At 40.3% G+C, this 24,642-nt stretch overlaps 1 protein-coding gene across 2 annotated transcripts; it reads right to left on the reverse strand.

Moving 5' to 3' along the window:
* Positions 1-22,431: 22,431 nt before the first annotated feature.
* Positions 22,432-24,140, reverse strand: LOC126744243 (ninjurin-A-like). 2 transcript variants are annotated; one of them, XM_050451607.1, is made up of 6 exons: positions 23,663-24,130; positions 23,380-23,612; positions 23,173-23,266; positions 22,971-23,110; positions 22,723-22,907; positions 22,432-22,665 (listed from the first exon to the last, which is right to left on the reverse strand). In XM_050451607.1, exons 1-6 carry the CDS (start codon positions 23,797-23,799, stop codon positions 22,495-22,497), a joined length of 960 nt encoding a protein of 319 aa, XP_050307564.1. In that variant the 5' UTR covers positions 23,800-24,130; the 3' UTR covers positions 22,432-22,494. The 2 variants fall into 2 exon arrangements, with proteins under 2 accessions (XP_050307564.1, XP_050307565.1); XM_050451608.1 differs by lacking the exon at positions 22,432-22,665 and having other exon boundaries at positions 22,774-22,918; positions 23,663-24,140.
* Between the last annotated feature and the right edge of the window lie 502 nt (positions 24,141-24,642).

Raw genomic sequence — 24,642 nt, forward strand, 5'->3', positions numbered from 1 at the left:
GGCATCAAAAATGCCATATCTCAGCTATTAGAAAAGCTACGACCTTGCGGATGGTCTCGTTGGATTCACAACGACGAAACTAAGACAAAACCGTTAAAATTTTCCCGATAGCTCCCATAGAAGCCGAGATATCGACCTTCAAAGTTTGGGTTTTTTCATTTTTCGGGTATACCCCCCCGTATCGAATTTTTTCACCAAAAATTGATTTTTGTCGAAATCAAACTAAGTATACCAGCGTCTTATTTGGGTCACCTAGATTACGGAAACACCGGGTTATAACAGGATCCGAGCAGAACTAAGGGAATGAGAGCACTTTGAAAATCCTGAAAAAGTCGTTTTCGACGTCCGTTTTTGAGGCCAAAAATGGGCATCAAAAATGCCATATCTCGGCTATCGTAAGAGCTACGACCTTGCGGGTGGTCTCGTTGGATTCACAACGACGAAACTAAGACAAAACCGTTAAAATTTTCCCGATAGCTCCCATAGAAGCCGAGATATCGACCTTCAAAGTTTGGGTTTTTTCATTTTTCGGGTATACCCCCCCGTATCGAATTTTTTCACCAAAAATTGATTTTTGTCGAAATCAAACTAAGTATACCAGCGTCTTATTTGGGTCACCTAGATTACGAAAACATCGGGTTATAACAGGATCCGAGCAGAACTAAGGGAATGAGAGCACTTTGAAAATCCTGAAAAAGTCGTTTTCGACGTCCGTTTTTGAGGCCAAAAATGGACATCAAAAATGCCATATCTCGGCTATCGTAAGAGCTACGACCTTGCGGGTGGTCTCGTTGGATTCACAACGACGAAACTAAGACAAAACCGTTAAAATTTTCCCGATAGCTTCCATAGAAGCCGAGATATCGACCTTCAAAGTTTGGGTTTTTTCATTTTTCGGGTATACCCCCCCGTATCGAATTTTTTCACCAAAAATTGATTTTTGTCGAAATCAAACTAAGTATACCAGCGTCTTATTTGGGTCACCTAGATTACGAAAACACCGGGTTATAACAGGATCCGAGCAGAACTAAGGGAATGAGAGCACTTTGAAAATCCTGAAAAAGTCGTTTTCGACGTCCGTTTTTGAGGCCAAAAATGGGCATCAAAAATGCCATATCTCGGCTATCGTAAGAGCTACGACCTTGCGGGTGGTCTCGTTGGATTCACAACGACGAAACTAAGACAAAACCGTTAAAATTTTCCCGATAGCTCCCATAGAAGCCGAGATATCGACCTTCAAAGTTTGGGTTTTTTCATTTTTCGGGTATACCCCCCCGTATCGAATTTTTTCACCAAAAATTGATTTTTGTCGAAATCAAACTAAGTATACCAGCGTCTTATTTGGGTCACCTAGATTACGAAAACATCGGGTTATAACAGGATCCGAGCAGAACTAAGGGAATGAGAGCACTTTGAAAATCCTGAAAAAGTCGTTTTCGACGTCCGTTTTTGAGGCCAAAAATGGGCATCAAAAATGCCATATCTCAGCTATTAGAAAAGCTAGGACCTTGCGGGTGGTTTCGTTGGATTCACAACGACAAAACTAAGGCAAAACCGTTAAAATTTTCCCGATAGCTCCCATAGAAGCCGAGATATCGACCTTCAAAGTTTGGGTTTTTTCATTTTTCGGGTATACCCCCCCGTATCGAATTTTTTCACCAAAAATTGATTTTTGTCGAAATCAAACTAAGTATACCAGCGTCTTATTTGGGTCACCTAGATTACGAAAACATCGGGTTATAACAGGATCCGAGCAGAACTAAGGGAATGAGAGCACTTTGAAAATCCTGAAAAAGTCGTTTTCGACGTCCGTTTTTGAGGCCAAAAATGGGCATCAAAAATGCCATATCTTAGCTATTAGAAAAGCTAGGACCTTGCGGGTGGTCTCGTTGGATTCACAACGACGAAACTAAGACAAAACCGTTAAAATTTTCCCGATAGCTCCCATAGAAGCCGAGATATCGACCTTCAAAGTTTGGGTTTTTTCATTTTTCGGGTATACCCCCCCGTATCGAATTTTTTCACCAAAAATTGATTTTTGTCGAAATCAAACTAAGTATACCAGCGTCTTATTTGGGTCACCTAGATTACGAAAACATCGGGTTATAACAGGATCCGAGCAGAACTAAGGGAATGAGAGCACTTTGAAAATCCTGAAAAAGTCGTTTTCGACGTCCGTTTTTGAGGCCAAAAATGGGCATCAAAAATGCCATATCTCAGCTATTAGAAAACCTAGGACCTTGCCGGTGGTTTCGTTGGATTCACAACGACGAAACTAAGGCAAAACCGTTAAAATTTTCCCGATAGCTCCCATAGAAGCCGAGATATCGACCTTCAAAGTTTGGGTTTTTTCATTTTTCGGGTATACCCCCCCGTATCGAATTTTTTCACCAAAAATTGATTTTTGTCGAAATCAAACTAAATACACCAGCGTCTTATTTGGGTCACCTAGATTACGAAAACACCGGGTTATAACAGGATCCGAGCAGAACTAAGGGAATGAGAGCACTTTGAAAATCCTGAAAAAGTCGTTTTCGACGTCCGTTTTTGAGGCCAAAAATGGACATCAAAAATGCCATATCTCGGCTATCGTAAGAGCTACGACCTTGCGGGTGGTCTCGTTGGATTCACAACGACGAAATTAAGACAAAACCGTTAAAATTTTCCCGATAGCTCCCATAGAAGCCGAGATATCGACCTTCAAAGTTTGGGTTTTTTCATTTTTCGGGTATACCCCCCCGTATCGAATTTTTTCACCAAAAATTGATTTTTGTCGAAATCAAACTAAGTATACCAGCGTCTTATTTGGGTCACCTAGATTACGAAAACGTCGGGTTATAACAGGATCCGAACAGAACTAAGGGAATGAGAGCACTTTGAAAATCCTGAAAAAGTCGTTTTCGACGTCCGTTTTTGAGGCCAAAAATGGGCATCAAAAATGCCATATCTCAGCTATTAGAAAAGCTACGACCTTGCGGTTGGCCTCGTTGGATTCACAACGACGAAACTAAGACAAAACCGTTAAAATTTTCCCGATAGCTCCCATAGAAGCCGAGATATCGACCTTCAAAGTTTGGGTTTTTTCATTTTTTGGGTATACCCCCCCGTATCGAATTTTTTCACCAAAAATTGATTTTTGTCGAAATCAAACTAAGTATACCAGCGTCTTATTTGGGTCACCTAGATTACGGAAACACCGGGTTATAACAGGATCCGAGCAGAACTAAGGGAATGAGAGCACTTTGAAAATCCTGAAAAAGTCGTTTTCGACGTCCGTTTTTGAGGCCAAAAATGGGCATCAAAAATGCCATATCTCGGCTATCGTAAGAGCTACGACCTTGCGGGTGGTCTCGTTGGATTCACAACGACGAAACTAAGACAAAACCGTTAAAATTTTCCCGATAGCTCCCATAGAAGCCGAGATATCGACCTTCAAAATTTGGGTTTTTTCATTTTAAGGGTATACCCCCCCGTATCGAATTTTTTCACCAAAAATTGAATTTTGTCGAAATCAAACTAAGTATACCAGCGTCTTATTTGGGTCACCTAGATTACGAAAACATCGGGTTATAACAGGATCCGAGCAGAACTAAGGGAATGAGAGCACTTTGAAAATCCTGAAAAAGTCGTTTTCGACGTCCGTTTTTGAGGCCAAAAATGGGCATCAAAAATGCCATATCTCAGCTATTAGAAAAGCTACGACCTTGCGGGTGGTCTCGTTGGATTCACAACGACAAAACTAAGACAAAACCGTTAAAATTTTCCCGATAGCTCCCATAGAAGCCGAGATATCGACCTTCAAAGTTTGGGTTTTTTCATTTTTCGGGTATACCCCCCCGTATCGAATTTTTTCACCAAAAATTGATTTTTGTCGAAATCAAACTAAGTATACCAGCGTCTTATTTGGGTCACCTAGATTACGAAAACATCGGGTTATAACAAAATCCGAGCAGAACTAAGGGAATGAGAGCACTTTGAAAATCCTGAAAAAGTCGTTTTCGACGTCCGTTTTTGAGGCCAAAAATGGGCATCAAAAATGCCATATCTCAGCTATTAGAAAAGCTACGACCTTGCGGATGGTCTCGTTGGATTCACAACGACGAAACTAAGACAAAACCGTTAAAATTTTCCCGATAGCTCCCATAGAAGCCGAGATATCGACCTTCAAAATTTGGGTTTTTTCATTTTTCGGGTATACCCCCCCGTATCGAATTTTTTCACCAAAAATTGATTTTTGTCGAAATCAAACTAAGTATACCAGCGTCTTATTTGGGTCACCTAGATTACGGAAACACCGGGTTATAACAGGATCCGAGCAGAACTAAGGGAATGAGAGCACTTTGAAAATCCTGAAAAAGTCGTTTTCGACGTCCGTTTTTGAGGCCAAAAATGGGCATCAAAAATGCCATATCTCGGCTATCGTAAGAGCTACGACCTTGCGGGTGGTCTCGTTGGATTCACAACGACGAAACTAAGACAAAACCGTTAAAATTTTCCCGATAGCTCCCATAGAAGCCGAGATATCGACCTTCAAAGTTTGGGTTTTTTCATTTTTCGGGTATACCCCCCCGTATCGAATTTTTTCACCAAAAATTGATTTTTGTCGAAATCAAACTAAGTATACCAGCGTCTTATTTGGGTCACCAAGATTACGAAAACATCGGGTTATAACAGGATCCGAGCAGAACTAAGGGAATGAGAGCACTTTGAAAATCCTGAAAAAGTCGTTTTCGACGTCCGTTTTTGAGGCCAAAAATGGGCATCAAAAATGCCATATCTCAGCTATTAGAAAAGCTACGACCTTGCGGGTGGTCTCGTTGGATTCACAACGACGAAACTAAGACAAAACCGTTAAAATTTTCCCGATAGCTCCCATAGAAGCCGAGATATCGACCTTCAAAGTTTGGGTTTTTTCATTTTTCGGGTATACCCCCCCGTATCGAATTTTTTCACCAAAAATTGATTTTTGTCGAAATCAAACTAAGTATACCAGCGTCTTATTTGGGTCACCTAGATTACGAAAACATCGGGTTATAACAGGATCCGAGCAGAACTAAGGGAATGAGAGCACTTTGAAAATCCTAAAAAAGTCGTTTTCGACGTCCGTTTTTGAGGCCAAAAATGGGCATCAAAAATGCCATATCTCGGCTATCGTAAGAGCTACGATCTTGCGGGTGGTCTCGTTGGATTCACAACGACGAAACTAAGACAAAACCGTTAAAATTTTCCCGATAGCTCCCATAGAAGCCGAGATATCGACCTTCAAAGTTTGGGTTTTTTCATTTTTCGGGTATACCCCCCCGTATCGAATTTTTTCACCAAAAATTGATTTTTGTCGAAATCAAACTAAGTATACCAGCGTCTTATTTGGGTCACCTAGATTACGGAAACACCGGGTTATAACAGGATCCGAGCAGAACTAAGGGAATGAGAGCACTTTGAAAATCCTGAAAAAGTCGTTTTCGACGTCCGTTTTTGAGGCCAAAAATGGGCATCAAAAATGCCATATCTCAGCTATTAGAAAAGCTACGACCTTGCGGGTGGTCTCGTGGATTCACAACGACGAAACTAAGACAAAACCGTTAAAATTTTCCCGATAGCTCCCATAGAAGCCGAGATATCGACCTTCAAAGTTTGGGTTTTTTCATTTTTCGGGTATACCCCCCCGTATCGAATTTTTTCACCAAAAAATGATTTTTGTCGAAATCAAACTAAGTATACCAGCGTCTTATTTGGGTCACCTAGATTACGAAAACATCGGGTTATAACAGGATCCGAGCAGAACTAAGGGAATGAGAGCACTTTGAAAATCCTGAAAAAGTCGTTTTCGACGTCCGTTTTTGAGGCCAAAAATGGGCATCAAAAATGCCATATCTCAGCTATTAGAAAAGCTAGGACCTTGCGGGTGGTTTCGTTGGATTCACAACGACGAAACTAAGGCAAAACCGTTAAAATTTTCCCGATAGCTCCCATAGAAGCCGAGATATCGACCTTCAAAGTTTGGGTTTTTTCATTTTTCGGGTATACCCCCCCGTATCGAATTTTTTCACCAAAAATTGATTTTTGTCGAAATCAAACTAAGTATACCAGCGTCTTATTTGGGTCACCTAGATTACGAAAACACCGGGTTATAACAGGATCCGAGCAGAACTAAGGGAATGAGAGCACTTTGAAAATCCTGAAAAAGTCGTTTTCGACGTCCGTTTTTGAGGCCAAAAATGGGCATCAAAAATGCCATATCTCAGCTATTAGAAAAGCTAGGACCTTGCGGGTGGTTTCGTTGGATTCACAACGACGAAACTAAGGCAAAACCGTTAAAATTTTCCCGATAGCTCCCATAGAAGCCGAGATATCGACCTTCAAAGTTTGGGTTTTTTCATTTTTCGGGTATACCCCCCCGTATCGAATTTTTTCACCAAAAATTGATTTTTGTCGAAATCAAACTAAGTATACCAGCGTCTTATTTGGGTCACCTAGATTACGAAAACACCGGGTTATAACAGGATCCGAGCAGAACTAAGGGAATGAGAGCACTTTGAAAATCCTGAAAAAGTCGTTTTCGACGTCCGTTTTTGAGGCCAAAAATGGGCATCAAAAATGCCATATCTCAGCTATTAGAAAAGCTAGGACCTTGCGGGTGGTTTCGTTGGATTCACAACGACGAAACTAAGGCAAAACCGTTAAAATTTTCCCGATAGCTCCCATAGAAGCCGAGATATCGACCTTCAAAGTTTGGGTTTTTTCATTTTTCGGGTATACCCCCCCGTATCGAATTTTTTCACCAAAAATTGATTTTTGTCGAAATCAAACTAAGTATACCAGCGTCTTATTTGGGTCACCTAGATTACAAAAACACCGGGTTATAACAGGATCCGAGCAGAACTAAGGGAATGAGAGCACTTTGAAAATCCTGAAAAAGTCGTTTTCGACGTCCGTTTTTGAGGCCAAAAATGGGCATCAAAAATGCCATATCTCAGCTATTAGAAAAGCTAGGACCTTGCGGGTGGTTTCGTTGGATTCACAACGACGAAACTAAGGCAAAACCGTTAAAATTTTCCCGATAGCTCCCATAGAAGCCGAGATATCGACCTTCAAAGTTTGGGTTTTTTCATTTTTCGGGTATACCCCCCCGTATCGAATTTTTTCACCAAAAATTGATTTTTGTCGAAATCAAACTAAGTATACCAGCGTCTTATTTGGGTCACCTAGATTACGAAAACATCGGGTTATAACAGGATCCGAGCAGAACTAAGGGAATGAGAGCACTTTGAAAATCCTGAAAAAGTCGTTTTCGACGTCCGTTTTTGAGGCCAAAAATGGGCATCAAAAATGCCATATCTCAGCTATTAGAAAAGCTACGACCTTGCGGGTGGTCTCGTTGGATTCACAACGACGAAACTAAGACAAAACCGTTAAAATTTTCCCGATAGCTCCCATAGAAGCCGAGATATCGACCTTCAAAGTTTGGGTTTTTTCATTTTTCGGGTATACCCCCCCGTATCGAATTTTTTCACCAAAAATTGATTTTTGTCGAAATCAAACTAAGTATACCAGCGTCTTATTTGGGTCACCTAGATTACGAAAACATCGGGTTATAACAAAATCCGAGCAGAACTAAGGGAATGAGAGCACTTTGAAAATCCTGAAAAAGTCGTTTTCGACGTCCGTTTTTGAGGCCAAAAATGGGCATCAAAAATGCCATATCTCAGCTATTAAAAAAGCTACGACCTTGCGGGTGGTCTCGTTGGATTCACAACGACGAAACTAAGACAAAACCGTTAAAATTTTCCCGATAGCTCCCATAGAAGCCGAGATATCGACCTTCAAAGTTTGGGTTTTTTCATTTTTCGGGTATACCCCCCCGTATCGAATTTTTTCACCAAAAATTGATTTTTGTCGAAATCAAACTAAGTATACCAGCGTCTTATTTGGGTCACCTAGATTACGGAAACACCGGGTTATAACAGGATCCGAGCAGAACTAAGGGAATGAGAGCACTTTGAAAATCCTGAAAAAGTCGTTTTCGACGTCCGTTTTTGAGGCCAAAAATGGGCATCAAAAATGCCATATCTCGGCTATCGTAAGAGCTACGACCTTGCGGGTGGTCTCGTTGGATTCACAACGACGAAACTAAGACAAAACCGTTAAAATTTTCCCGATAGCTCCCATAGAAGCCGAGATATCCACCTTCAAAGTTTGGGTTTTTTCATTTTTCGGGTATACCCCCCCGTATCGAATTTTTTCACCAAAAATTGATTTTTGTCGAAATCAAACTAAGTATACCAGCGTCTTATTTGGGTCACCTAGATTACGAAAACATCGGGTTATAACAAAATCCGAGCAAAACTAAGGGAATGAGAGCACTTTGAAAATCCTGAAAAAGTCGTTTTCGACGTCCGTTTTTGAGGCCAAAAATGGGCATCAAAAATGCCATATCTCAGCTATTAGAAAAGCTACGACCTTGCGGGTGGTCTCGTGGATTCACAACGACGAAACTAAGACAAAACCGTTAAAATTTTCCCGATAGCTCCCATAGAAGCCGAGATATCGACTTTCAAAGTTTGGGTTTTTTCATTTTTCGGGTATACCCCCCCGTATCGAATTTTTTCACCAAAAATTGATTTTTGTCGAAATCAAACTAAGTATACCAGCGTCTTATTTGGGTCACCTAGATTACGGAAACACCGGGTTATAACAGGATCCGAGCAGAACTAAGGGAATGAGAGCACTTTGAAAATCCTGAAAAAGTCGTTTTCGACGTCCGTTTTTGAGGCCAAAAATGGGCATCAAAAATGCCATATCTCAGCTATTAGAAAAGCTACGACCTTGCGGGTGGTCTCGTTGGATTCACAACGACGAAACTAAGACAAAACCGTTAAAATTTTCCCGATAGCTCCCATAGAAGCCGAGATATCGACCTTCAAAGTTTGGGTTTTTTCATTTTTCGGGTATACCCCCCCGTATCGAATTTTTTCACCAAAAATTGATTTTTGTCGAAATCAAACTAAGTATACCAGCGTCTTATTTGGGTCACCTAGATTACGAAAACATCGGGTTATAACAAAATCCGAGCAAAACTAAGGGAATGAGAGCACTTTGAAAATCCTGAAAAAGTCGTTTTCGACGTCCGTTTTTGAGGCCAAAAATGGGCATCAAAAATGCCATATCTCAGCTATTAGAAAAGCTACGACCTTGCGGGTGGTCTCGTGGATTCACAACGACGAAACTAAGACAAAACCGTTAAAATTTTCCCGATAGCTCCCATAGAAGCCGAGATATCGACTTTCAAAGTTTGGGTTTTTTCATTTTTCGGGTATACCCCCCCGTATCGAATTTTTTCACCAAAAATTGATTTTTGTCGAAATCAAACTAAGTATACCAGCGTCTTATTTGGGTCACCTAGATTACGGAAACACCGGGTTATAACAGGATCCGAGCAGAACTAAGGGAATGAGAGCACTTTGAAAATCCTGAAAAAGTCGTTTTCGACGTCCGTTTTTGAGGCCAAAAATGGGCATCAAAAATGCCATATCTCGGCTATCGTAAGAGCTACGACCTTGCGGGTGGTCTCGTTGGATTCACAACGACGAAACTAAGACAAAACCGTTAAAATTTTCCCGATAGCTCCCATAGAAGCCGAGATATCGACCTTCAAAGTTTGGGTTTTTTCATTTTTCGGGTATACCCCCCCGTATCGAATTTTTTCACCAAAAATTGATTTTTGTCGAAATCAAACTAAGTATACCAGCGTCTTATTTGGGTCACCTAGATTACGAAAACATCGGGTTATAACAGGATCCGAGCAGAACTAAGGGAATGAGAGCACTTTGAAAATCCTGAAAAAGTCGTTTTCGACGTCCGTTTTTGAGGCCAAAAATGGGCATCAAAAATGCCATATCTCAGCTATTAGAAAAGCTACGACCTTGCGGGTGGTCTCGTTGGATTCACAACGACGAAACTAAGACAAAACCGTTAAAATTTTCCCGATAGCTCCCATAGAAGCCGAGATATCGACCTTCAAAGTTTGGGTTTTTTCATTTTTCGGGTATACCCCCCCGTATCGAATTTTTTCACCAAAAATTGATTTTTGTCGAAATCAAACTAAGTATACCAGCGTCTTATTTGGGTCACCTAGATTACGAAAACACCGGGTTATAACAGGATCCGAGCAGAACTAAGGGAATGAGAGCACTTTGAAAATCCTGAAAAAGTCGTTTTCGACGTCCGTTTTTGAGGCCAAAAATGGGCATCAAAAATGCCATATCTCAGCTATTAGAAAAGCTACGACCTTGCGGGTGGTCTCGTGGATTCACAACGACGAAACTAAGACAAAACCGTTAAAATTTTCCCGATAGCTCCCATAGAAGCCGAGATATCGACCTTCAAAGTTTGGGTTTTTTCATTTTTCGGGTATACCCCCCCGTATCGAATTTTTTCACCAAAAATTGATTTTTGTCGAAATCAAACTAAGTATACCAGCGTCTTATTTGGGTCACCTAGATTACGAAAACATCGGGTTATAACAGGATCCGAGCAGAACTAAGGGAATGAGAGCACTTTGAAAATCCTGAAAAAGTCGTTTTCGACGTCCGTTTTTGAGACCAAAAATGGGCATCAAAAATGCCATATCTCAGCTATTAGAAAAGCTAGGACCTTGCGGGTGGTTTCGTTGGATTCACAACGACGAAACTAAGGCAAAACCGTTAAAATTTTCCCGATAGCTCCCATAGAAGCCGAGATATCGACCTTCAAAGTTTGGGTTTTTTCATTTTTCGGGTATACCCCCCCGTATCGAATTTTTTCACCAAAAATTGATTTTTGTCGAAATCAAACTAAGTATACCAGCGTCTTATTTGGGTCACCTAGATTACGAAAACACCGGGTTATAACAGGATCCGAGCAGAACTAAGGGAATGAGAGCACTTTGAAAATCCTGAAAAAGTCGTTTTCGACGTCCGTTTTTGAGGCCAAAAATGGACATCAAAAATGCCATATCTCGGCTATCGTAAGAGCTACGACCTTGCGGGTGGTCTCGTTGGATTCACAACGACGAAACTAAGACAAAACCGTTAAAATTTTCCCGATAGCTTCCATAGAAGCCGAGATATCGACCTTCAAAGTTTGGGTTTTTTCATTTTTCGGGTATACCCCCCCGTATCGAATTTTTTCACCAAAAATTGATTTTTGTCGAAATCAAACTAAGTATACCAGCGTCTTATTTGGGTCACCTAGATTACGAAAACACCGGGTTATAACAGGATCCGAGCAGAACTAAGGGAATGAGAGCACTTTGAAAATCCTGAAAAAGTCGTTTTCGACGTCCGTTTTTGAGGCCAAAAATGGGCATCAAAAATGCCATATCTCGGCTATCGTAAGAGCTACGACCTTGCGGGTGGTCTCGTTGGATTCACAACGACGAAACTAAGACAAAACCGTTAAAATTTTCCCGATAGCTCCCATAGAAGCCGAGATATCGACCTTCAAAGTTTGGGTTTTTTCATTTTTCGGGTATACCCCCCCGTATCGAATTTTTTCACCAAAAATTGATTTTTGTCGAAATCAAACTAAGTATACCAGCGTCTTATTTGGGTCACCTAGATTACGGAAACACCGGGTTATAACAGGATCCGAGCAGAACTAAGGGAATGAGAGCACTTTGAAAATCCTGAAAAAGTCGTTTTCGACGTCCGTTTTTGAGGCCAAAAATGGGCATCAAAAATGCCATATCTCAGCTATTAGAAAAGCTACGACCTTGCGGGTGGTCTCGTTGGATTCACAACGACGAAACTAAGACAAAACCGTTAAAATTTTCCCGATAGCTCCCATAGAAGCCGAGATATCGACCTTCAAAGTTTGGGTTTTTTCATTTTTCGGGTATACCCCCCCGTATCGAATTTTTTCACCAAAAATTGATTTTTGTCGAAATCAAACTAAGTATACCAGCGTCTTATTTGGGTCACCTAGATTACGAAAACATCGGGTTATAACAAAATCCGAGCAAAACTAAGGGAATGAGAGCACTTTGAAAATCCTGAAAAAGTCGTTTTCGACGTCCGTTTTTGAGGCCAAAAATGGGCATCAAAAATGCCATATCTCAGCTATTAGAAAAGCTACGACCTTGCGGGTGGTCTCGTGGATTCACAACGACGAAACTAAGACAAAACCGTTAAAATTTTCCCGATAGCTCCCATAGAAGCCGAGATATCGACTTTCAAAGTTTGGGTTTTTTCATTTTTCGGGTATACCCCCCCGTATCGAATTTTTTCACCAAAAATTGATTTTTGTCGAAATCAAACTAAGTATACCAGCGTCTTATTTGGGTCACCTAGATTACGGAAACACCGGGTTATAACAGGATCCGAGCAGAACTAAGGGAATGAGAGCACTTTGAAAATCCTGAAAAAGTCGTTTTCGACGTCCGTTTTTGAGGCCAAAAATGGGCATCAAAAATGCCATATCTCGGCTATCGTAAGAGCTACGACCTTGCGGGTGGTCTCGTTGGATTCACAACGACGAAACTAAGACAAAACCGTTAAAATTTTCCCGATAGCTCCCATAGAAGCCGAGATATCGACCTTCAAAGTTTGGGTTTTTTCATTTTTCGGGTATACCCCCCCGTATCGAATTTTTTCACCAAAAATTGATTTTTGTCGAAATCAAACTAAGTATACCAGCGTCTTATTTGGGTCACCTAGATTACGAAAACACCGGGTTATAACAGGATCCGAGCAGAACTAAGGGAATGAGAGCACTTTGAAAATCCTGAAAAAGTCGTTTTCGACGTCCGTTTTTGAGGCCAAAAATGGGCATCAAAAATGCCATATCTCAGCTATTAGAAAAGCTACGACCTTGCGGGTGGTCTCGTGGATTCACAACGACGAAACTAAGACAAAACCGTTAAAATTTTCCCGATAGCTCCCATAGAAGCCGAGATATCGACCTTCAAAGTTTGGGTTTTTTCATTTTTCGGGTATACCCCCCCGTATCGAATTTTTTCACCAAAAATTGATTTTTGTCGAAATCAAACTAAGTATACCAGCGTCTTATTTGGGTCACCTAGATTACGAAAACATCGGGTTATAACAGGATCCGAGCAGAACTAAGGGAATGAGAGCACTTTGAAAATCCTGAAAAAGTCGTTTTCGACGTCCGTTTTTGAGACCAAAAATGGGCATCAAAAATGCCATATCTCAGCTATTAGAAAAGCTAGGACCTTGCGGGTGGTTTCGTTGGATTCACAACGACGAAACTAAGGCAAAACCGTTAAAATTTTCCCGATAGCTCCCATAGAAGCCGAGATATCGACCTTCAAAGTTTGGGTTTTTTCATTTTTCGGGTATACCCCCCCGTATCGAATTTTTTCACCAAAAATTGATTTTTGTCGAAATCAAACTAAGTATACCAGCGTCTTATTTGGGTCACCTAGATTACGAAAACACCGGGTTATAACAGGATCCGAGCAGAACTAAGGGAATGAGAGCACTTTGAAAATCCTGAAAAAGTCGTTTTCGACGTCCGTTTTTGAGGCCAAAAATGGACATCAAAAATGCCATATCTCGGCTATCGTAAGAGCTACGACCTTGCGGGTGGTCTCGTTGGATTCACAACGACGAAACTAAGACAAAACCGTTAAAATTTTCCCGATAGCTCCCATAGAAGCCGAGATATCGACCTTCAAAGTTTGGGTTTTTTCATTTTTCGGGTATACCCCCCCGTATCGAATTTTTTCACCAAAAATTGATTTTTGTCGAAATCAAACTAAGTATACCAGCGTCTTATTTGGGTCACCTAGATTACGAAAACACCGGGTTATAACAGGATCCGAGCAGAACTAAGGGAATGAGAGCACTTTGAAAATCCTGAAAAAGTCGTTTTCGACGTCCGTTTTTGAGGCCAAAAATGGGCATCAAAAATGCCATATCTCGGCTATCGTAAGAGCTACGACCTTGCGGGTGGTCTCGTTGGATTCACAACGACGAAACTAAGACAAAACCGTTAAAATTTTCCCGATAGCTCCCATAGAAGCCGAGATATCGACCTTCAAAATTTGGGTTTTTTTCATTTTTCGGGTATACCCCCCCGTATCGAATTTTTTCACCAAAAATTGATTTTTGTCGAAATCAAACTAAGTATACCAGCGTCTTATTTGGGTCACCTAGATTACGAAAACATCGGGTTATAACAAAATCCGAGCAGAACTAAGGGAATGAGAGCACTTTGAAAATCCTGAAAAAGTCGTTTTCGACGTCCGTTTTTGAGGCCAAAAATGGGCATCAAAAATGCCATATCTCAGCTATTAGAAAAGCTACGACCTTGCGGGTGGTCTCGTTGGATTCACAACGACGAAACTAAGACAAAACCGTTAAAATTTTCCCGATAGCTCCCATAGAAGCCGAGATATCGACCTTCAAAGTTTGGGTTTTTTCATTTTTCGGGGTATACCCACTCTCACGAGATGTGTTTTTCACCAAAAATTGATTTTTGTCGAAATCAAACTAAGTATACCAGCGTCTTATTTGGGTCACCTAGATTACGAAAACACCGGGTTATAACAGGATCCGAGCAGAACTAAGGGAATGAGAGCACTTTGAAAATCCTGAAAAAAACGTTTTCGACGTCCGTTTTTGAGGCCAAAAATGGGCATCAAAAATGCCATATCTCGGCTATCGTAAGAGCTACGACCTTGCGGGTGGTCTCGTTGGATTCACAACGACGAAACTAAGACAAAACCGTTAAAATTTTCCCGATAGCTCCCATAGAAGCCGAGATATCGACCTTCAAAGTTTGGGTTTTTTCATTTTTCGGGTATACCCCCCCGTATCGAATTTTTTCACCAAAAATTGATTTTTGTCGAAATCAAACTAAGTATACCAGCGTCTTATTTGGGTCACCTAGATTACGAAAACACCGGGTTATAACAGGATCCGAGCAGAACTAAGGGAATGAGAGCACTTTGAAAATCCTGAAAAAGTCGTTTTCGACGTCCGTTTTTGAGGCCAAAAATGGGCATCAAAAATGCAATATCTCGGCTATCGTAAGAGCTACGACCTTGCGGGTGGTCTCGTTGGATTCACAACAACGAAACTAAGACAAAACCGTTAAAATTTTCCCGATAGCTCCCATAGAAGCCGAGATATCGACCTTCAAAGTTTGGGTTTTTTCATTTTTCGGGTATACCCCCCCGTATCGAATTTTTTCACCAAAAATTGATTTTTGTCGAAATCAAACTAAGTATACCAGCGTCTTATTTGGGTCACCTAGATTACGAAAACACCGGGTTATAACAGGATCCGAGCAGAACTAAGGGAATGAGAGCACTTTGAAAATCCTGAAAAAGTCGTTTTCGACGTCCGTTTTTAAGGCCAAAAATGGGCATCAAAAATGCCATATCTCGGCTATCGTAAGAGCTACGACCTTGCGGGTAGTCTCGTTGGATTCACAACGACGAAACTAAGACAAAACCGTTAAAATTTTCCCGATAGCTCCCATAGAAGCCGAGATATCGACCTTCAAAGTTTGGGTTTTTTCATTTTTCGGGTATACCCCCCCGTATCGAATTTTTTCACCAAAAATTGATTTTTGTCGAAATCAAACTAAGTATACCAGCGTCTTATTTGGGTCACCTAGATTACGAAAACACCGGGTTATAACAGGATCCGAGCAGAACTAAGGGAATGAGAGCACTTTGAAAATCCTGAAAAAGTCGTTTTCGACGTCCGTTTTTGAGGCCAAAAATGGGCATCAAAAATGCAATATCTCGGCTATCGTAAGAGCTACGACCTTGCGGGTGGTCTCGTTGGATTCACAACAACGAAACTAAGACAAAACCGTTAAAATTTTCCCGATAGCTCTCATAGAAGCCGAGATATCGACCTTCATTTTTCGGGTATACCCCCCCGTATCGAATTTTTTCACCAAAAATTGATTTTTGTCGAAATCAAACTAAGTATACCAGCGTCTTATTTGGGTCACCTAGATTACGAAAACACCGGGTTATAACAGGATCCGAGCAGAACTAAGGGAATGAGAGCACTTTGAAAATCCTGAAAAAGTCGTTTTCGACGTCCGTTTTTAAGGCCAAAAATGGGCATCAAAAATGCCATATCTCAGCTATTAGAAAAGCTAGGACCTTGCGGGTGGCCTCGTTGGATTCACAACGACGAAACTAAGACAAAACCGGTAAAATTTTCCCGATAGCTCCCATAGAAGCCGAGATATCGACCTTCAAAGTTTGGGTTTTTTCATTTTTCGGGTATACCCCCCCGTATCGAATTTTTTCACCAAAAATTGATTTTTGTCGAAATCAAACTAAGTATACCAGCGTCTTTTTTGGGTCACCTAGATTACGAAAACACCGGGTTATAACAGGATCCGAGCAGAACTAAGGGAATGAGAGCACTTTGAAAATCCTGAAAAAGTCGTTTTTGACGTCCGTTTTTGAGGCCAAAAATGGGCATCAAAAATGCCATATCTCGGCTATCGTAAGAGCTACGACCTTGCGGGTGGTCTCGTTGGATTCACAACGACGAAACTAAGACAAAACCGTTAAAATTTTCCCGATACCTCCCATAGAAGCCGAGATATCGACCTTCAAAGTTTGGGTTTTTTCATTTTTCGGGTATACCCCCCCGTATCGAATTTTTTCACCAAAAATTGATTTTTGTCGAAATCAAACTAAGTATACCAGCGTCTTATTTGGGTCACCTAGATTACGAAAACACCGGGTTATAACAGGATCCGAGCAGAACTAAGGGAATAAGAGCACTTTGAAAATCCTGAAAAAGTCGTTTTCGACGTCCGTTTTTGAGGCCAAAAATGGGCATCAAAAATGCCATATCTCGGCTATCGTAAGAGCTACGACCTTGCGGGTGGTCTCGTTGGATTCACAACGACGAAACTAAGACAAAACCGTTAAAATTTTCCCGATAGCTCCCATAGAAGCCGAGATATCGACCTTCAAAGTTTGGGTTTTTTCATTTTTCGGGTATACCCCCCCGTATCGAATTTTTTCACCAAAAATTGATTTTTGTCGAAATCAAACTAAGTATACCAGCGTCTTATTTGGGTCACCTAGATTACGAAAACACCGGGTTATAACAGGATCCGAGCAGAACTAAGGGAATGAGAGCACTTTGAAAATCCTGAAAAAGTCGTTTTCGACGTCCGTTTTTGAGGCCAAAAATGGGCATCAAAAATGCCATATCTCGGCTATCGTAAGAGCTACGACCTTGCGGGTGGTCTCGTTGGATTCACAACGACGAAACTAAGACAAAACCGTTAAAATTTTCCCGATAGCTCCCATAGAAGCCGAGATATCGACCTTCAAAGTTTGGGTTTTTTCATTTTTCGGGTATACCCCCCCGTATCGAATTTTTTCACCAAAAATTGATTTTTGTCGAAATCAAACTAAGTATACCAGCGTCTTATTTGGGTCACCTAGATTACGAAAACACCGGGTTATAACAGGATCCGAGCAGAACTAAGGGAATGAGAGCACTTTGAAAATCCTGAAAAAGTCGTTTTCGACGTCCGTTTTTGAGGCCAAAAATGGGCATCAAAAATGCCATATCTCAGCTATTAGAAAAGCTAGGACCTTGCGGGTGGTCTCGTTGGATTCACAACGACGAAACTAAGACAAAACCGTTAAAATTTTCCCGATAGCTCCCATAGAAGCCGAGATATCGACCTTCAAAGTTTGGGTTTTTTCATTTTTCGGGTATACCCCCCCGTATCGAATTTTTTCACCAAAAATTGATTTTTGTCGAAATCAAACTAAGTATACCAGCGTCTTATTTGGGTCACCTAGATTACGAAAACACCGGGTTATAACAGGATCCGAGCAGAACTAAGGGAATGAGAGCACTTTGAAAATCCTGAAAAAGTCGTTTTCGACGTCCGTTTTTGAGGCCAAAAATGGGCATCAAAAATGCCATATCTCAGCTATTAGAAAAGCTAGGACCTTGCGGGTGGTCTCGTTGGATTCACAACGACGAAACTAAGACAAAACCGTTAAAATTTTCCCGATAGCTCCCATAGAAGCCGAGATATCGACCTTCAAAGTTTGGGTTTTTTCATTTTTCGGGTATACCCCCCCGTATCGAATTTTTTCACCAAAAATTGATTTTTGTCGAAATCAAACTAAGTATACCAGCGTCTTATTTGGGTCACCTAGATTACGAAAACACCGGGTTATAACAGGATCCGAGCAGAACTAAGGGAATGAGAGCACTTTGAAAATCCTGAAAAAGTCGTTTTCGACGTCCGTTTTTGAGGCCAAAAATGGGCATCAAAAATGCCATATCTCGGCTATCGTAAGAGCTACGACCTTGCGGGTGGTCTCGTTGGATTCACAACGACGAAACTAAGACAAAACCGTTAAAATTTTCCCGATAGCTCCCATAGAAGCCGAGATATCGACCTTCAAAGTTTGGGTTTTTTCATTTTTCGGGTATACCCCCCCGTATCGAATTTTTTCACCAAAAATTGATTTTTGTCGAAATCAAACTAAGTATACCAGCGTCTTATTTGAGTCACCTAGATTACGAAAACACCGGGTTATAACAGGATCCGAGCAGAACTAAGGGAATGAGAGCACTTTGAAAATCCTGAAAAAGTCGTTTTCGACGTCCGTTTTTGAGGCCAAAAATGGGCATCAAAAATGCCATATCTCAGCTATTAGAAAAGCTAGGACCTTGCGGGTGGTCTCGTTGGATTCACAACGACGAAACTAAGACAAAACCGTTAAAATTTTCCCGATAGCTCCCATAGAAGCCGAGATATCGACCTTCAAAGTTTGGGTTTTTTCATTTTTCGGGTATACCCCCCCGTATCGAATTTTTTCACCAAAAATTGATTTTTGTCGAAATCAAACTAAGTATACCAGCGTCTTATTTGGGTCACCTAGATTACGAAAACACCGGGTTATAACAGGATCCGAGCAGAACTAAGGGAATGAGAGCACTTTGAAAATCCTGAAAAAGTCGTTTTCGACGTCCGTTTTTGAGGCCAAAAATGGGCATCAAAAATGCCATATCTCGGCTATCGTAAGAGCTACGACCTTGCGGGTGGTCTCGTTGGATTCACAACGACGAAACTAAGACAAAACCGTTAAAATTTTCCCGATAGCTCCCATAGAAGCCGAGATATCGACCTTCAAAGTTTGGGTTTTTTCATTTTTCGGGTATACCCCCCCGTATCGAATTTTTTCACCAAAAATTGATTTTTGTCGAAATCAAACTAAGTATACCAGCGTCTTATTTGGGTCACCTAGATTACGAAAACACCGGGTTATAACAGGATCCGAGCAGAACTAAGGGAATGAGAGCACTTTGAAAATCCTGAAAAAGTCGTTTTCGACGTCCGTTTTTGAGGCCAAAAATGGGCATCAAAAATGCCATATCTCAGCTATTAGAAAAGCTAGGACCTTGCGGGTGGTCTCGTTGGATTCACAACGACGAAACTAAGACAAAACCGTTAAAATTTTCCCGATAGCTCCCATAGAAGCCGAGATATCGACCTTCAAAGTTTGGGTTTTTTCATTTTTCGGGTATACCCCCCCGTATCGAATTTTTTCACCAAAAATTGATTTTTGTCGAAATCAAACTAAGTATACCAGCGTCTTATTTGGGTCACCTAGATTACGAAAACACCGGGTTATAACAGGATCCGAGCAGAACTAAGGGAATGAGAGCACTTTGAAAATCCTGAAAAAGTCGTTTTCGACGTCCGTTTTTGAGGCCAAAAATGGGCATCAAAAATGCCATATCTCGGCTATCGTAAGAGCTACGACCTTGCGGGTGGTCTCGTTGGATTCACAACGACGAAACTAAGACAAAACCGTTAAAATTTTCCCGATAGCTCCCATAGAAGCCGAGATATCGACCTTCAAAGTTTGGGTTTTTTCATTTTTCGGGTATACCCCCCCGTATCGAATTTTTTCACCAAAAATTGATTTTTGTCGAAATCAAACTAAGTATACCAGCGTCTTATTTGGGTCACCTAGATTACGAAAACACCGGGTTATAACAGGATCCGAGCAGAACTAAGGGAATGAGAGCACTTTGAAAATCCTGAAAAAGTCGTTTTCGACGTCCGTTTTTGAGGCCAAAAATGGGCATCAAAAATGCCATATCTCGGCTATCGTAAGAGCTACGACCTTGCGGGTGGTCTCGTTGGATTCACAACGACGAAACTAAGACAAAACCGTTAAAATTTTCCCGATAGCTCCCATAGAAGCCGAGATATCGACCTTCAAAGTTTGGGTTTTTTCATTTTTCGGGTATACCCCCCCGTATCGAATTTTTTCACCAAAAATTGATTTTTGTCGAAATCAAACTAAGTATACCAGCGTCTTATTTGGGTCACCTAGATTACGAAAACACCGGGTTATAACAGGATCCGAGCAGAACTAAGGGAATGAGAGCACTTTGAAAATCCTGAAAAAGTCGTTTTCGACGTCCGTTTTTGAGGCCAAAAATGGGCATCAAAAATGCCATATCTCAGCTATTAGAAAAGCTAGGACCTTGCGGGTGGTCTCGTTGGATTCACAACGACGAAACTAAGACAAAACCGTTAAAATTTTCCCGATAGCTCCCATAGAAGCCGAGATATCGACCTTCAAAGTTTGGGTTTTTTCATTTTTCGGGTATACCCCCCCGTATCGAATTTTTTCACCAAAAATTGATTTTTGTCGAAATCAAACTAAGTATACCAGCGTCTTATTTGGGTCACCTAGATTACGAAAACACCGGGTTATAACAGGATCCGAGCAGAACTAAGGGAATGAGAGCACTTTGAAAATCCTGAAAAAGTCGTTTTCGACGTCCGTTTTTGAGGCCAAAAATGGGCATCAAAAATGCCATATCTCGGCTATCGTAAGAGCTACGACCTTGCGGGTGGTCTCGTTGGATTCACAACGACGAAACTAAGACAAAACCGTTAAAATTTTCCCGATAGCTCCCATAGAAGCCGAGATATCGACCTTCAAAGTTTGGGTTTTTTCATTTTTCGGGTATACCCCCCCGTATCGAATTTTTTCACCAAAAATTGATTTTTGTCGAAATCAAACTAAGTATACCAGCGTCTTATTTGGGTCACCTAGATTACGAAAACACCGGGTTATAACAGGATCCGAGCAGAACTAAGGGAATGAGAGCACTTTGAAAATCCTGAAAAAGTCGTTTTCGACGTCCGTTTTTGAGGCCAAAAATGGGCATCAAAAATGCCATATCTCGGCTATCGTAAGAGCTACGACCTTGCGGGTGGTCTCGTTGGATTCACAACGACGAAACTAAGACAAAACCGTTAAAATTTTCCCGATAGCTCCCATAGAAGCCGAGATATCGACCTTCAAAGTTTGGGTTTTTTCATTTTTCGGGTATACCCCCCCGTATCGAATTTTTTCACCAAAAATTGATTTTTGTCGAAATCAAACTAAGTATACCAGCGTCTTATTTGGGTCACCTAGATTACGAAAACACCGGGTTATAACAGGATCCGAGCAGAACTAAGGGAATGAGAGCACTTTGAAAATCCTGAAAAAGTCGTTTTCGACGTCCGTTTTTGAGGCCAAAAATGGGCATCAAAAATGCCATATCTCAGCTATTAGAAAAGCTAGGACCTTGCGGGTGGTCTCGTTGGATTCACAACGACGAAACTAAGACAAAACCGTTAAAATTTTCCCGATAGCTCCCATAGAAGCCGAGATATCGACCTTCAAAGTTTGGGTTTTTTCATTTTTCGGGTATACCCCCCCGTATCGAATTTTTTCACCAAAAATTGATTTTTGTCGAAATCAAACTAAGTATACCAGCGTCTTATTTGGGTCACCTAGATTACGAAAACACCGGGTTATAACAGGATCCGAGCAGAACTAAGGGAATGAGAGCACTTTGAAAATCCTGAAAAAGTCGTTTTTGACGTCCGTTTTTGAGGCCAAAAATGGGCATCAAAAATGCCATATCTCGGCTATCGTAAGAGCTACGACCTTGCGGGTGGTCTCGTTGGATTCACAACGACGAAACTAAGACAAAACCGTTAAAATTTTCCCGATAGCTCCCATAGAAGCCGAGATATCGACCTTCAAAGTTTAGGTTTTTTCATTTTTCGGGTATACCCCCCCGTATCGAATTTTTTCACCAAAAATTGATTTTTGTCGAAATCAAACTAAGTATACCAGCGTCTTATTTGGGTCACCTAGATTACGAAAACACCGGGTTATAACAGGATCCGAGCAGAACTAAGGGAATGAGAGCACTTGGAAAATCCTGAAAAGTCATTTTTTGACCTCGTTTTTGAGCTTATCTTCTTTTATTTTGATTTCTAGAATTCTTTAAGGATTTCTTTTTTAACAATTTTTGCCGGAGAACTCAACGTATTGAAAGAGTTACAAAAACAAATAATTTGGTGTTTAATGAATTAAATGTAGTCTAATATTGGTATATATTTTTATTTTCATATTTGTGCATAGATATACTTTATTAATCAGTTCTGACATTATGTAGCAGGATTTGTGGTTATTCCGAAAGCAGAAATAAATACATTTATGACCGTAACGAAAAACACTCCGATCGTGGTCATGTTATTAACCTTATTTGCAACACAAAGGGCTTTTTCGTCTTTTATATTCAATGTGGCGTTCCAGACCAAGCCAGCTCCTATAACCACCTGAAAAACGGCAACCGACATTATTTGGTTTTTCGTCATAGAACATTTTTAACTTACTTGTAAAATCAGACTTAAAGATATCAACACCAAACTTGGAACCGAATAAGGGTGACTTTTGCCAAAATTCTCTAAAACGTATCTTAACTGATTGGCATTGGCAGAAAAAAGTGCCAAATCCATCATGCCTTGTGCCAATGTTTTTTTGTGTTGATATACATTTACATCGGGTATGGTCTCTGTACCTAAAAGAGGACTGCAATTGATTTATATAAATATATATAGATATTAATTAGATTAGATGATACCTTGGGTTCCAGTTTCTTCGTCACTAAAACTTGGTTTAAATCCATGGAAATCTGGAGTATCTCTTGGTAGAGGAAATCTGGGTAATTCCTTAGGTGACGGAGGAACATCTGGGGGACGATTTTCCCCATCGGGTGCTACCCTGTAAGTTATCATAAAATCACATAAAAAGTATTTTTACATGCATATGTATGTACAACATACCTTGGAGTCAGTTCGGGGGTATGAGGGGCTAGTTCTTCAGGATGTTTCGATTTTGGTATAAGTTCGACGTCACCGGGAAAAGTTTCTCGGCTATCTTAAAATAAAAACTATTCAGGTTTTTGAAAAAAGTTTCACAATTCCATTTCAGGTATATTATGGATTGGATTAGCTTTAAAGGAAAAAGTATTTAAAATTGTAAACTATTACCATTTACATCGTTATCGGCAAAAAAACCATCATCCACTCCAGGATACGGCCTACTGACAAATTCTCGATCATCATCCTCACGTTCATCATCCTCAAATTCAATTCGAGCCAGTGGTGCCTCCTCCACAGAATTAATCCTAAGCATCTCACTTGTATTTGAGGCACCTTGTGAATTATTATTATGAACAGGAGAAGCTCCCGGTTTCGACAAATTCGTAAAAGGTATTGCACCGCTTAAGTAAAATATTGTATTAAATTCTAAAGTGAAAAACGTGTAACATACCTGTTTAACATAACGCGTTTTGAGCTTTCATCTGCTATTTCCATTGGATCGTTTATATTAAGAACACTTGTGTGCGGAGCACTATCGGGTTCATTATCCTTTAGTTCCAAGGGTATGTAATCCCAGTTATTTGCCATTGTTTAAGTACAACACTGTGTTATTGTTGGATTACTTTGTGCCTAAATAATAAACTGTTTGTGTAATCCGGGGTAACCAATAATTATTATTAAGCACTATAAATAAATATTTCTAAAACCGCAGCAGATCTCCGAGTAACCCGTTGATACGATGACTAAGAATATAAAATAAATTCCCCATGTACCGGTTTTCGCTACTGCTGCTTCTGGTGTGTTGGTGGGGCCATTTAATTAAAACTCGCAAATTGATGTAAAGATTTCCTTGAAAGGTTACAGTTTAATGCTTTTTTAAATTATTACTGTAGCACCACATATTACTGTACGTATTTATAAGTAGGTTTAAACATACATATAATATTTAGTTAATGGGATTTACATCCATTAAAGTTGTTACTAAATACTAAATGCATTCTTTATGCTAAGCATCATTTAATTGTAATAATTAATATGCCGAAAGCGTTTTTAGATAGCACAAATTATCCAATGAACATCCAAAATTAGTCCAATTATTATGGGGTATGTCCAAGTCTTAGGAATGAATATTCATTGGACAGCCAATTTTGGATATACAATACAGAAAACTTAAGTTATTTACTTGTCAGTAAGAGACAAATTATTTTATTACTTCCAGGCATCCTAATGAGACAAATATCAATATCTTGATTTCTAATGTATGAATTTCAATAACAAAAAACTCAATAGTCTGAAATAGTTTCACAGTTTTCCCTCTATTTAAATTTGAAAAAGTGATATCACAATAGTCTAATATTTAGAACGGCGAAGCACCCAGTACAATTCAATAATTGCCGTCATCGTCCTCGTTAGTTTTAATAGGATTGAAAA

The sequence above is a fragment of the Anthonomus grandis genome, chromosome 13 (genome assembly GCF_022605725.1).
Source record: "Anthonomus grandis grandis chromosome 13, icAntGran1.3, whole genome shotgun sequence".
Lineage (NCBI taxonomy): Eukaryota > Metazoa > Arthropoda > Insecta > Coleoptera > Curculionidae > Anthonomus > Anthonomus grandis.